Source organism: Mobula birostris, chromosome 5 (genome assembly GCF_030028105.1).
Source record: "Mobula birostris isolate sMobBir1 chromosome 5, sMobBir1.hap1, whole genome shotgun sequence".
NCBI classification, from domain to species: Eukaryota; Metazoa; Chordata; class Chondrichthyes; order Myliobatiformes; family Myliobatidae; genus Mobula; species Mobula birostris.
The window spans coordinates 1,158,485-1,174,036 of record NC_092374.1 but is presented as its reverse complement, the minus strand read 5'-3'; the positions used below and the strand labels follow the sequence as shown (position 1 = coordinate 1,174,036).

At 39.6% G+C, this 15,552-nt stretch overlaps 1 protein-coding gene across 4 annotated transcripts in view; it reads right to left on the bottom strand.

Annotated features, from left to right (window-relative positions):
• nipblb (NIPBL cohesin loading factor b) overlaps positions 1 to 15,552 on the bottom strand; it is a 502,440-nt gene that overhangs the window by 446,135 nt on the left and 40,753 nt on the right. For all 4 annotated transcript variants that reach the window (XM_072257459.1, XM_072257461.1, XM_072257463.1 and 1 more), the window contains exon 2: positions 4,215 to 4,356. In XM_072257459.1, coding sequence (XP_072113560.1) covers positions 4,215 to 4,278 — 64 coding nt within the window. In that variant the 5' untranslated portion in view covers positions 4,279 to 4,356. The remainder of the gene's footprint in view (positions 1 to 4,214; positions 4,357 to 15,552) is intronic.

Below are 15,552 nucleotides of genomic sequence, written 5' to 3'. Positions count from 1 at the left end.
ATCCCATGACCAAGAACTGATAGATGAAGAGCTGATGCAATTGGAAGAGGAAAGGATAACAATCGAAACCGAATGCAGTAGCGAAAGTGAAGTCGTCCAGGACCTGAACATGAAGCAACTGCATGAGATTTTCATTGCAATGATAAAGTACGACTTTAATTTTGAAAGAGTACGTAGGTTTAGGGGATATTTGCAGGATGTTTGAGTCCTTACAAAGAACTGTGATAGAAAAATGCTCGAGGCTCAGCAGTCAAGCAAGCCTTCCACATCAGCCACAGCAGACGACAAACCTCGACCTTCGACATCGAGGCGGGCAGTCAGTGATCGACGATGAGATGACACCCCCACGTCCCACCATCCCAACCCCCGGGCCCCGGACAGATACTGTACCGATTCACGGAGAATGCAGCGGTAGCTGGGAGGCACACACCACATCTTTAAGAAAAAAGCCAGTATTAGAAAAATATGGGTTAGGAACATCTTTTATAAATTGGATTAAAACTTTAAATTCTAACCCTAAGGCTAAAGTAGTGACAAACTCTCAAATTTCAACACCATTCCAGTTAAAAAGGTCAACCAGACAAGGTTGTCCATTATCACCTGCTTTATTTGTACTGGCGATAGAGCCATTAGCAGAACTAATCAGAATTGATCCAGATATTATGGGTTTTAGAGTTAATCAGGAGGAATATAAAATTAATCTTTTTGCCAATGATGTTTTGATCTACTTAACAAACCCACAACATTCGTTACATAAATTATCTTCTAGATTGGATGAATATGGGAAGGTATCAGGTTACAAAATAAATTGGGATAAAAGTGAAATTTTACCTCTTACTAAAGGAGACTATAGTCAATGTCAATTAGTAACCCAATTTAGATGGCCGGTAAATGGTATAAAGTATTTAAGTATAAGACTTGATAATGATGTAAAGAATTTATATAAATTTAATTATTTACCACTATTGAAAAAAATTCAAGAAGATTTTGACAAATGGATGATACTACCAATAACATTAGTAAGCACAGTCAATGTTGTAAAAATGAATATATTTCCTAGATTACAGTATTTGTTTCAAACATTTGCCACAGAAATTTTTTCAAGAGTTAAATAAATGTGTGAGAAAATTTCTTTGGAAAGGTAAAATGTCAAGAATATCATTGAAAAAATTGACATGTAAATTTGGGTTAGGAGGGTTACAACTTCCAAACTTTAAAAACTGCTATAAAGCAAATCAACTTAGATTTATTGCAGCTTTCTTCGATGATCGAAAACCAGCATGGATTAAAATAGAATTAGACAAGATAGGAGAAAATAGACCTGAAGATTTTATATATAAATGGGAATCTAAATGGATACGGGAAAAGAAAGAATCTCCTATATTAACACATTTGATTGATCTTTGGAATAAGATAAATGTTGATAATGAAACACAGAAATCTCTATTAGCAAGGAGACCTTTGTTCCAAAACAGACTTATTCCTTTTACAATGGACAATCAACTTTTATATAATTGGTACCAAAAAGGGATTAAATTTATAGGAGATTGTTATGAACTAGGTATATTGATGTCATTTGAACAATTAAAGGATAAATATAAAATATCAAATAATACTTTCTTTTGTTACCTTCAATTAAGGGCTTACTTAAAAGGTAAGCTGGGTCAAACAATGTTTTTGCCAAAACCTAATGAAATTGAAATTTTAATTCAAAAAGGGAAAATTAAAAAATTTATTTCTTGTATGTATAATTTGATTCAAGAACAGACAATTAAACAAGGAACCCATAAGTCAAAGCAAAAATGGGAAACAGATCTGAATATTAATATTGATGAAACAAATTGGTCAAGACTCTGTCTTGACAGTATGATAAATACAATAAATGTTCGACTTAGATTAGTACAATATAATTTTTTACACCAATTATATATTACACCACAAAAAAATAAATAATTAAATTCAAATCTATCCGATAAATGCTTTCAGTGTAATCAAGAAATTGGTACTTTTTTACATTCTACTTGGTCTTGTTTTGAAATTCGACCCTTTTGGATAAATTTAAGAGTGTTATTGGAACAAATTACTGGAACTCAACTTCCACATAACCCTGTATTATTTCTATTAGCTGATATTGAAGGGATAAAACCGAAACTTAATTTGAATAAATATCAGAAAGAATTTATAAAAATTGCATTGGCAGTAGCTAAGAAGACTATAGCAGTTACTTGGAAATCTGATTCATATTTAAGTATGGATCATTGGAATAATGAAATGGCTAGTTCTATTCCACTCGAAAAAATTACTTATAATTTAAGAGATAAATAAGTAACATTTTTGAATATTTGGCGCCCTTATTTACAAAAGATAGGATGGCATATTTAAGTGCTCCAATAAAGATCTTGGTCCCTTGGGGGAAAGTAACGAATAATTATACCAAATTTATTTTGAATCCCATGGAGCATGTGGAAACCTTCCAATACCCAAGCGGCTCTTTTTTTTCTTCTTTTCTTCTTTCTTTTTAGGTAGGACTATATATGGGGGGGGGGGAGGGGGGAGAGAGGGTTAAGGGGAGGGGGGAGGGTAGATTTTATCTTTATCTTTTCATGTATTCTTTTTGAAAACTCAATAAAAATTATATTACAAAAAAGAAAAGAGCCGAAATAAACATGCTAATTAATTAGGTGCCGCCTAGCACGTAATTGTCAGCCCAGATCAGTGCCGATGCAATCGCCTCTGATCTGTGCTGACATTTACGTGCCGGGCGGCACCTAATTAATTAGCATGTTTATTTCGGCTTTTTTTCTTAGAGATGTGCTGTGTGCCTCCCGGCTACCCCTGCGTGCTTCGCAGCAATGTATCAGTCGGCGGCCTGGAGGGTGGGGGCCACTGCACCACCCCAGCCTGCGACGACTCAGTCTAACACACCATCATCAGTGAGCTCGATGTCTTCCCAATTCCGGTAAGTGATACTACACTGTACATACATTATTTCTACTTTATATCAGCTGTGTATTTTTACGTGTTATTTGGTAGATTTGGCAGCTTCATAGTTTGAAGGTTACTGGAGAGTGCATTTATGCCAACAGCGCTTGCGTGAGATTTTCTGCCGAGAGCACTTGTGTGAGATTTTCGCTACGGAGATCTGTGCAGGCAATTGTTGTAGAGAAGTATTTCTACTTTACATAGGCTGTGTATTTATCATATCATTCCTGCTTTTACTATATGTTACTGTTATTTTAGGTTTTATGTGTTATTTGGCATGATTTGGTAGGTTATTTTTGGGTCTGCGAACGCTCACAAAATTTTCCCATATAAATAAATGGAAATTGCTTCTTCGCTTTACAACATTTCGGCTTACGAACCGTTTCATAGGAACGCTCTACCTTCAGATGGCAGGGGAAACCTGTATTTGGTATGATTTGTACGGTTATTTTTTGGGTCTGGGAACGCTCAAAAATTTTTCCCATATAAACTAATGGTAATTGCTTCTTCGCTTCACGCCATTTCAGCACGAAAGGTTTCATAGGAACACTCTACCTTAGCGGGGGAAATACTGGACAAGGGCCGTCCCATATGGGACAAACCAGTTTAGCCCAATATACAGGATCTCCTGGCAAATATTGGACAGTTGGCAACCCTATGTTCAAGTTCAACAATGCGTGACAGGGAATGAGGAAAGGTGCAGCTGACTCATATCATTTCCTCATGGCCCGGTAGCACATGCTTTGCGGCCCAGTAGTTGGGGACATTACCTATGGAGAAATTTATCAGTACCTGCAAGAACCTTCTCCAACTGCAATCTGTGATACAACTTGACCGCTCAAAACACAAGAGCCTGTCCTTCACACAATAGAAGCTCACCTCAATATATTCATCAAGGAGTAATAACAGAGACCGATGCATCAAAAACAGGATGTTAGGTAACCCTATATATTTATGCAATAATGTTGCACCAGTAGCAAGAAATTGAGCAAAAATTATACCAGCAAAAAATTATTTTCCAATAAGCTGGACTATACTATCATACATTAAAATACATTTCAAGCAAATGTTTTTAGTCTCAATTTGACACATTCCCATTAAGAACTTTGATTCTGGGTACCGCTAGCAGAATTTAAAGCCAATCAAATACTTTATATCCCAACTGAGGATCAAAATGCTGCTACATTTTTATAAATGTAGTACAATAAACATTAGAAATTAATAGTACTTACAATCAGTGAGGCTAGCAATCCCAGCAAGCGTGGTGATGGGAACATGAGGCATATCCCCATTCATCCTGAAGTTGTAGAGATAGTATATGCACAGACAGTTCAGTTTAAGTCCCAGCGAGCTTTATTTCACATCTCCCAGACACTACAAAGAAAAAAGTTGCACCATCAATATCATGAAACAGATTCTATCCTTGGAAATATAGAACCAGAGATTATAAAACTAAAGCACCAAGACCTGATGAAGGGTCTCAGCCCAAAACGTCAACTCTTTATTCCTTTCCATAGACAATCGTCCAGCATTTTGTGCGTTAACTCTCAGCATCTGCAGAATCTCTTACGCTTACACTAATTTTACACTTACATTTGCTCCATATTAAAAAACCGTGATGCCTACCCCACAGCACTTAAATCTACTTTTTCGGTTATTTATCCATTTTTATATTCAAACTGATGAATGGTTTGTGACAAAGCAGTCCATCTGTATGTATCCAATTACAAAAAATCTTTTTTCATGACTCCAGTCATTGTAAAAAGTTCTAATCCTTCTCTATTGTCCAGATCATTCTAATCAAAAGTAAATCTAAACCTCAGATGTCTGTATGCCAACACTACATGCAGAGTGATCAGCACTTAATAGTAAAAGCAAGCCGAATGACTGACAAACAGCTGCAAGAAAGTTTGTGAAACCTTTGCTGTTATCTGTTTTTCTGTAATAATTACTTATAAAATGTGGTCTTATATATTCTTATTTTAATTTAGTTTTCTTTTCTTACATTACGTATTGCAATGTACTGCTGGCAAAGCAACACATTTCACAACATATGCCAGTGATATTAGACTTGATTCTGATTCTTCTTGACACCATCTCCAGTGCAATCAATCCTTCCTATACTTGACGACCAGAACTGTGTAGAATACTCCTAAGTTTGACATAACCAGTGTTTTATTAAACTGCAGTGCAATTATATAAAGTAGATTATAGAACAGGATTAATATAGATGGGTACCCACGGACCAGCATGGAAGTGGTAGACTGAATGGCCTGTTTCTATGTGCAGCACTTGCTCTAATTTTTTTTTAAACAGCTACAAAGACCAACCATTGCTCTGAGCAAGAAATTTCTACACTGCCTAGAAAACAACACGGCACTTTAAATGTTTTTTTGTAATAAGCATATTATGAATAGCTAGAATGAAAATTGAAACAAACTACAACTTCTGATTTTATTTATTTACTGAGTATATTGAAATACAACAAAAACCATACAACAAAAAAATCTTTCAAGTTTTGCAAACTTTTTCTAGCTGCATCTTAATTCCACGTGCACAGCCTGTAGGAAGTGTCTATGTACAAGACTTTAAGACAATCTGGGACAAAACACCTACTTGCTGTCACTGAAAACAGTACCTCATCTAGTTCAAAGCATTTCACTTCACAGGGAGTTGAAAAGACAATCTTTAATGATGGAAATGTAGAGTGCACCTCAAAAACTAAAACATACCATTAAAATTAAATTACACTGCTCTTCTTTTGAAATGTCATTGACTTTATCTTTTACATTAACTTGTATCTCTCTCTCTCTCTCTCTCTATACAGATGCTTCCTAACCTGCTGAGCAGTTCTGGCATTTGCTCATATTACATTAGCACATATACTCAATGGCCACTTTTATCAGGTACACCTGCTCATTAATCTACATAATCAACCAATCATGTGGCAGCAACTCAATGCATAAAAGCATGCAGACATGGTCAAGAGGTTCAGCTGATGTTCAGACCAAACAGAATGTGAAAAGAGATATCATGTGAGTGAATGATTGTCAGTACCACATGGGGTGGTTTGAGTATCGCATAAACTGCTGATCTCCTGGGATTTTCACACACAACAGTCCCTAGAGTTTACAAGAATGATTCAAAAAAACAGAACATTCCAATGAGCAACAGGGCTGCAAGCAAAAACACCTTGTTAATGAGATCGGGGAGAATGGCCAGGCTGGTTCAAGCTGACAGGAAGGCAACAATTACTTAAATAACTATGCATTAGTGGTGTGCAGAAGACCACACCAGGTTCCACTCCTGTGGCCATATTGTTAGGTACACTCCTAATAAACTGGCTACTGAGTTTATTTCACTGTGCAAATGCTTTGGTTCCCAAACAAAAGGTCTAATATAAAACCTAAACATAGACCATTATAGCCCAGAAACAGGTCTTTCAGCCCACTACGTTGTGCCAAGCCAATTAAACTAGTAATTAAATGGTAACTAAACTAACCAATGTCCATCCACCTCCATTTTCTGAATATTGAACATAGAACATTACAGCACAGTACGAGCCTTTCAGTCCATGTTGTGCTAACCTTTTAACCTCTCAAAGATCAATCTAATCCTTCCCTTATCTAGGAGTTTCTTAACCATCTTAATGTATCTGCTTCTAACACCACCCCTGGCAGCACATTCCACACAGTCACTTAGTTTAAAAAAAACTAACCTGACTTCTTCCCTATATAGTCCTACAATCAACTTAAAAGTGTGCATTGGGAAAAAGTCTCTGGGTATCCACTCAACCTATGTCTCCTATCATCTTGTACACCTCTCGTGTAGAAAAACCCTTGCTCACTAAGACATCTTCATAAGATACTGATGAGTTGAAGAGCCTCTTAAATGCTTCTTTTATATTTTCCTTCACTAAAACCCCTAGCAATTCATTCCACGGACCCACCAGTGTAAAAAAAAATCACCTGCCCCACACATCTCCTTTGACCTTATACCCTCTCACTTTAAATCAATGCCCATGCCCTGTTGAATTAGCTTTGTACTGTTTATGATGCTGAATCTTATAAATCTCTCGGATTTCTCCACAGCCTCTGCCACTCCAGAGAAAACAAACTTTTGTTTAACCTCACATCATAGCCAATGCCCTCTAATCCAGGTTGAATCCTGGTAAAGCTCTTCTGCATACTCTTCAAAGCTTCCACATCCTTCCTATAATGCAACCAAAATTAAATGCAATATTACAGGTGCAGCCAAATTAGTTTTATAAGACTGCAAAATTCTTGGACTCAATGGTCAATAAAGGCAAACGAGTCATAGGCACTCTTTTTCACCCTATCAATCAGTGCAGCTACTTTCAGGGAGCTATGGAGTTTGGCCCAAAGACTCCATGGTACATCAACCCTTAAGGGGCCTTCCTTTTAACATTGTACTATTCCTTTATATTTGATCTCCCGAAGTGCAGCATCTCACACCTGGCCAGTCTGAACTCCATCTGCCATTTCTTCATCTATTTTTGCAACTGATCTATATCTTGTTCTAGCCTTTAGCAATCTTCTCCACTATGCATAATACCACCAACATTTGTATTGTGATTGAGCTTACTAACCCACCATGCCATTTACAAATAATCACAAACAGCAGAAGTCCCAGGAGAGAGACCTGTAAACCACCACAAATCATAGAATAAAGTTTGCCAACCACTATCCTATGTCTTCTATGGGCAAGCCAATTCTGAATCCAAATTACCATGAATCCTTTCAATTTAGTGCTTGGCACGAGAGACCAACAAGGGATAATAGCACGCTGCTTTAAGTTAACAATGACAACAGCAAAAAAAAATGCCAAATTGAAGTTTTATTCCCAACTGATTACATTTTAGAGTTGGCCCCACATTACCAGAACTTCATTTGCACACAAGTTCACCCTACAGGCTTTGATATGTTGTTGCCTTTTCGCAATTTTATTAGTGGCTTAGAATAATGTCATTGTACTCCACTATAGCAGAATGCCAGTATTCAACTCAAATCAAAATCTTAAAACTATAGATTAAATGCTTCACAACACAAACATGAGCTACCAAATTGAAAAGAACTCAGAATTTAATTCTTGAAGTCATAGAGCAATAGAGAGGATATAGGCTTTTGGCCCAACCAGTCCATGCAAATCGCAGTATCCACCAAGCTCACCCATCCCTCCATCCCCATGAATCTATACAAGTGCTTCAACAAAACTACTGCAACTGCTCAACCACTCCCTCTGGTAGCTCATTCCACATACCACACAGTGCATGAAAAAGTTGTCCCTCAGGTCCTTTTAAATCTTTCTCCTCTCACCCTATTATCTATGCTCCCTACCGTGAATAAAAGACTGCTACCACTCATGGAGTAATAGAGCATGTAAACAGATACTGCTGCAGTCCAACTGGTCTTTGCTGACCACGCATACTCCCTTGCTCATCCCAGTTGCCCGCATTCAACCAACTAACTTCCAGGACCCTTTCCTCCACATACTTCTCAAAATGCCTCTTAAGTGTTGCAATTGTATCCACTTCAACCAATTACTTTGATTCGGCCAACAACAGCATCAGAGCTGCCAAAGGTTGTGACAAATTGGCATGGAGGGAGATTAAAAATCTGGTTGAATAGTGCAGCAACAACCACCTCTTACTCAATGTCAGCAAAACCAAAGATTTGATTATTGACTACAGCTAGAAGAAACCGGAGTTCAATGTGCCGGCTTCATTAGGGAATTGAAGTAGAGAGTCAGTAACATTAAATTCCCTGGTGTTATCAAGTGACGCTATGTCCTGGAACCAGCGTGTGCCATCACAAAGGCAGCACAACAGCACCTCTACTGCCTTAAAAGTTCGCGTAGATTCAGCATATCATGTAAATCTTTGATAAACTTCTACAGATGCACAGTGGAGAGTACCCTGACAGGTTGCACTGATAAAGTTTAAGGGAATGGGGGATTCTCAGATCCCTGTAAACAATGAATTAAGTACTGACTACGTCTGTGACTGCAGTGTGTTTGAATAGTGTCCCACAGCTGCTTTCTTTGGAGCAAGATAATTAAAGTTCGCCCAGATCCACATAGGTGTCTCTGGGCTTTTCACACCTTCTGATTTTGACAAAAAGCAGTACCTGATGAAAATCAGACAGAACATTCCTTTCTTAATTCAAGCATAAATCTGACGGATGTTCTTACCTTTGTAATTAAGTTGTGGCTCCAGCAAACCAGGTAGGACATTCTTTTAATTAAGGTGGCTGGAGTATCTAACAAATTGATTGTACTTTCATATCAATAGTCCATTGACTTGGCCGGAATGGTTATCAAACTGATTGTTCTTTTGTATCAGTGGCCTTATAACTTCTGACAATTCTGACATCGGGCAGTGAACTTGTAGAACCACCGGGGAGATGAGAAAGGGTCTCTCCCTGATGTCGGATCCAAGTTCACTCGCCAGCTGAGTTCGAAGAAATAAAGGGGTGAAAAGATAAGTAACTATCTTTTTGTGCTGTCGTTATTTGATCTAGCAAAGTTACGTTTACAGCACCGGTATGGAAGCCAAAAATGCCCAAGAACAGAAAAGCCTACAAAAAGTGTGGTCACAGCCCAGTTCAACATAGGTAAAGCCCTCCCACCATTGAGCATACCTATAAGGAGCTCTGCAACAAAAAATAAAGGCATCCATCAAGGACCCCCACTGCCCTGGTCTCTTCTCAGTGCCGCCGTCGGTAATGAGGTGCAAGAGCCTTAGTTCCCGCACCAAACAGTTACTACCCTTCAACTGTAACATAATGTCCTTACACCTAAACTCAATGCCCTGACTAAAGAACAACATGCTAAATGTCTTAGAAACATAGAAAACATACAGCACAATACAGACCCTTCAGCTCACAAAGCTGTGCTGAACATGTCCCAGCTTAGAACCACCTAGGCTTTACCCATAGCCCTCTATTCTTCTAAGCTCCATGTAGCCATCCAGGTGCCTCTTAAGAGACCCTATCGTTTCCGCCTCCACCTCCACGCAGCCCATTCCACGCACTCACCATTCTGTGTAAAAAAAACTTACCCGACATCTCCCCTGTACCTACTTCCAAGCACCTTAAAACTATGCTTTCAGCCCTGTGGAAAAGCCTCTGACTATCCACAAGATCAATGCCTCTTATTATCTTGTACACCTCTATCTTCTACACCACCATCTTCCTGTATGGCCACTTTCAGAAAACTCCACACTCACACCCCACATAGCATTGCTTCATTACAACGCTGTATTCAATTCTTTTTGAAATGTTTTTAAACGACAAAAATTCCTAAACATTTAAAACTACTCAAGAGCGGCCACCATTACAGCCAATGAGAGTGCTCCGAGCCACTCACAGCCAACCAGGTATTAATTCACGCTCTGCCTCCCCCGCGTGTGTAACATTCTTGCTCCCTTGCCTTGCCAATTTATTCCATTTTTTTTTCTCCACCCATAATGTCTAGAAAACGGCCTGCAACGCCCAGTAAGGGTAATACATCTAAATTGTCTAGGAAAAGCATTAGCATGGATGCGAAACTGAGAGTGATATGCCACTTGGAAGCAGGTGAGCCTCAGGTTGTTGCTGGCGCATCTTTGAAATTGGCTACATCAATGATCAGAACAATTATTTTAAAAATGTAGACAAGATAAAAGCTTTTGCAATGACGACCTCAAAGGTCAATGAAAGTGACTCGTTCAAGGAACCATTTGCTTGAAAAAAAATATGCATGGATAGCCAAATGAAACATTTACTTAAGCAGCTGATATTAATGGAAAAGGCAAGAAGCATCTTCAATCATATTTAAGAAAAAGAAGGTACATCGGTAACATTCTCAGCCAGAGTTTGGTTTGATAGATTTAAACAGCACAGTAACTTTCATAGCATACATATTTCCGGTGAAGCAATTAGTGCAGACAACAAGGCAGCCCAGGATTTTCCTGCAACACTGAAGGCCATAATTGAAAAGGACGATTATCCTCCCAAGTTTGTCTTCAACGTGGATAAAAATGGGCCTATTTTGGAAAAGAATTTCTCCTTGTACTTTCATCACCCAAGAGAATGTGGGTTCAAAGTAGCAGAGGACCAGTCAACTCCCTTGCTTGGAGGCAATGCTAGGTGACTTTAAGTTAAACTCTGAAACACCACGAGCAATGAAAGGCATTTTAAAATAAAGTCTACCAGTGATTTGGAAATCAAACAAGAAAGCCTGGCTTGCGATTGGTGTTTTCCGAAAATGGATTGTTTCATATTTTTCTCCAGCCATGAAGCGGAATTGTAGGGAGCATGACCTTGAACCTAAAGAATCATTGATGCTTGATAATGCCCCAGGCCACTCTGAGGACCTGCATTCCTGTAGAAGTGGTATACCTTCCACCCAACAACATTTCATTACTCCAACCAATGGAGCAAGGAGTAATATAGAATTTTAAAGCTTTGAGAATTGGCAGAAAGCGTCCTGGTGAATCTGAGGGCACAGATGGAGAAGAGGAAACACCAGCAAGAAACCCCAGCACTATCACCACAATCACACAAGTCATAGACCAGTTCATCCACAATGACCCTGACTGAAAGCAAAGCAATAAGGCAAAGAGAGGTGTTCTCGACGTGATTCCCGCTACCGACTGTTTCATGACAGGAAGCTTAAGAAAAGGCAGTCAAATCTTGAGACCTACTTGAAGAAGCCAAAGTTAGAAGACCCACAGCATGGTCCCTCCTCTAAGATGTAACCACCACCCGCTTCCCTCTGTTGCTGTTGCGATGTGTTACTGTTCCACTGATGTACAGGTTAGGCCCATTTGTATGTTGTTACTCCACAACATAAAATTGCATAAAATATCATCTATCAGGGCTTGATTTTCTTTCATCAGACATACATGTCCATTTATGTAATGTTACAATAACCCTTTAGTGCGCTGATTTACACAGCATTCCACCTCCAAGAAAAGCATCCTCAGCATTAAATAGGGTCTGAGTGTACTCATGTTCCTCTGTCCCACAACACTCATCAGTACCCTGTTGTTTACTGTCAAGACATAGCCTGGTTTGATTATTCAAAATGCATAATCTCACAGCTATCTGTGTTGAAATGCATTTGCCACTCCTCAGCCCACTACCCTAATCAATCAAGATCCTCCTATAACCTAAGATAGCCTTGAGCGTTCACATTTATGTATAATGAATAACAAGGTTCCCAACACCAGCTTCCATTCTGAGAAACCACCTTCAACTGCCGCCCTCGGTTTCCAGGGCAGTTTTGAATCCAGCTAACTAGGTGACCCTGAATTCCATCAGGGAAAACTTCCAGATTAGACTGCCATGAAGGACTTGTGAAAGACCTTGCTTAAGTCCTTGCATGTAGACAGTCTTTGGGGTAGATTACAGGCCTTCTGTCCATTGGAACATTAAATACCATAAGAATTGAAATATCAGGTTGAAAATTTACTATTCCACTGGTAGGCTACACAATGAATATTGCGTGCACTTCAGGTATCTGCTATATGAAGACTGTGGGCACAGTGCAGACAAGATTCACCTGGATGTAGCCTGGGTTGGAAGTCAATCTAACCCTTCTATCCTACATAGCCCTCCATATTTCTTTCGTCCATGCCCATCAATGAGTCTCTTAAGTATCCCTAACATATCTGCCTCTACCAACACCCCTGACAGTATATTCCAGGCACTTAACACTCGGTGCAAAACAAAACTGCGGGACATCTCCCTTTACTTCCTCCAATCACATTAAAAGAGTATCCTCTTGTATTATCCGTTGCCACCCTGCATAGATAGTCAGAATCTTCCCCCCACCACCATGGTAGAGGTATACAAAACACAACGGACAGAACGTGAGACAGAACTTAAAGGGGTCTGAAGGATTTTTTTTAAGGAATGCGCTACCAAATAGTGGTGGAAACAGATACAATCATCATGTTTAAGCTGCATTTAGACAGACACTTGTATAGTCAAGACATGGAAGATCCTAAAGTGAACAAATGGGATTACAGTAGATAGGGAAAAAGAGGCTGGCATGAATATGGCTGCCAAAGGATCCACTTCCTAACTCTAATTCTGCGACTCTATAAAATAAATTTAGTGAAGAATGGGTAGTGAAAGATTGTTTTGCATATTTCATAGACCTACCAGTCACTTAGATGGAAGTTAATACATGAAGCAATGAACTACTCTATTACACAAAGATGTTTCTAAACACAACTTGTGGTGAGAAGTAAAACTCATGTTCCCTTTTCTGCAGGCAATGTTAGAAACACATTCCTCTGCTATACCTGCCACCTACAAATACAAATTGCATATACAATTCCTCAAATTACATTTATGATTTTTCACTATAATGCATCAACTAATTTTTACTAACCAGTCTCCATGCAATATAATACACAGGAGTAAACAAAAGCATTTTGCTCAACAGTTCAACTTACAAAATTTCAATTAATAAAACATTTCTCACAAACAAAAAAGTAGGACCTTTATTTAGGACTGTAATCTATGGATTACTCCTATATCAGACACTAGCAAACAGGAAAAGGCTGAACAGCTGGTAGAGGCTGGTGAGATTCAGTTTTTTGGACCATTGGGATCTTTTCCAGGGCAGAGGAAACCTGTAAAAGATAACTTGAGTTGAAAAAAAACTTCCTGTCTCCATTTCTTTCTCCCTCTGACTCAAACCACAAGTTTACATGAGCTACAGAGTTTACATGTTCCTATCAAACTAAAAGGCAGGTCATGTTTTTTTAATGAAATATTGAAGCCCTAGTTAAGAAAAAGGTGCATAGCAGGTACAGACAGGAACGAGCCAATGAGCCACTTGATGTGTGTAAGAAATGCAGGAGAACGCAATGAAATCAGGAGAGTTAAAAGAAGGCTTGAGGTTGCTCTAGTAGAAAAGGTAAAGGACAATCCCAAGGGCTTCTACAGATATATTAACAGCAAAAGGATAGCACAGGGCAAAAGATAGCTTCCTCTGAAAGAACAGAGTGCTCATCTATGCATGGAGCCGAAAGAGATGGAGATCTTAAATGGATTTTTTGCATCTGCATTTACTTGAGAGACGGTCACAGTGTCTACAAAAGTGAGGTAAATTAGCCCAGTCAATGTATTCCCACAGACCCTGTAGGAAGCAAGAACAGAAATTGTGGGGGCCCCAAGCAGAGATATTTAAAATATGCTTAGCAACTGGTGAGGTGCCATTGCATTGGAATACAAGTGTCCCCTGCTTTTCGAACGTTCGCTTTATGACACCTCGCTGTTACGAAAGACCTACATTAGTTACCTGTTTTCGCTAACAGAAGGTGTTTTCACTGTTATGAAAAAAGGCAGCTCGCGCCCCGAGCAGCCAAGCTCCTCCCCCGGAACTGCATTCTAGCCGTCATTGCTTAAACACGTGCCTGTGAGCATCTGTGCTTTATGTTGATTTATTTGGAGCATCCGTTAGTAAGATGAGTTCTAAGGTATCGGAAAAGCCTAAAAGAGCTCGTAAGGGTGTTACACAGCGTAAAACTAGACATAATTAAGCGCTTCGATCATGGTGAACGAAGTAAGGACAAAGTGAGTTTGGCTTGTGGAAGTTGACGAAGATGATGTTGAAGAGGTTTTGGCATCCCATGATCAAGAACTGATAGATGAAGAGGCTGATGCAATTGGAAGAGGAAAGGATAACAATCGAAACCGAATGCAGCAGCGAACGGACTGAAAGTGAAGTCGTCCAGGAAGTGAACATGAAGCAACTGCGTGAGATTTTTGCTGCAATGATTGCAGAAAAGTATGACTTTAATTTTGAAAGGGTACGTAGGTTTAGGGCATATTTGCAGGATGGTTTGAGTGCTTACGAAGAATTGTATGATAGAAAAATGCGCGAGGCTAAGCAGTCAAGAATACTGTTGTTTTTCAAGCCTTCCACATCAGCCACAGCAGACGACGAACCTTGACCTTCAACATCGAGGCAGGCAGACATAGAAGATGACCTGCCTGCCCTGATGGAAACAGATGATGAGATGACACCCTAGTGTCCCACCACCCCAACCTCCAGGCCGCGGACCGATACATTGCCGCGGAGAATGCAGCAGTAGCCGGGACTCACCCAACACATCTTTAAGAAAAAAGCCTAAATAAACAAGCTAGTTAATTAGGTGCCGCCCGGCAAGTAAATGTAAATTTACTTCTGTGGAAACGATCAGTCAACGTTTCGGGCCGGAATCCTTCGTCAGGACTGAAGAGGGATGGGGCAAAGGCCCTATGAAGAAGGTGGGGGGAGGATGGGAAGGAGAAGGCTGGTAGGTTCCAGGTGAAAAACCCTTAAGGAGAAAGATAAAGGGGTGGGGGAGGGGAAGCAGGGAGGTGATAAGCAGGAAAGGTGAAGAAGGAATGGGGAAAGCACAATGGGTAGTAGAAGGAGGCGGAACCATGAGGGAGGTGATAGGCAGCTGGGAGAGGGGGCAGAGAGAAATAGGGATAAGGGAAGAGAGGGGGAGGGAATTACCGGAAGTTGGCGAATTCTATGTTCATACCAAGGGGCTGGAGACTACCT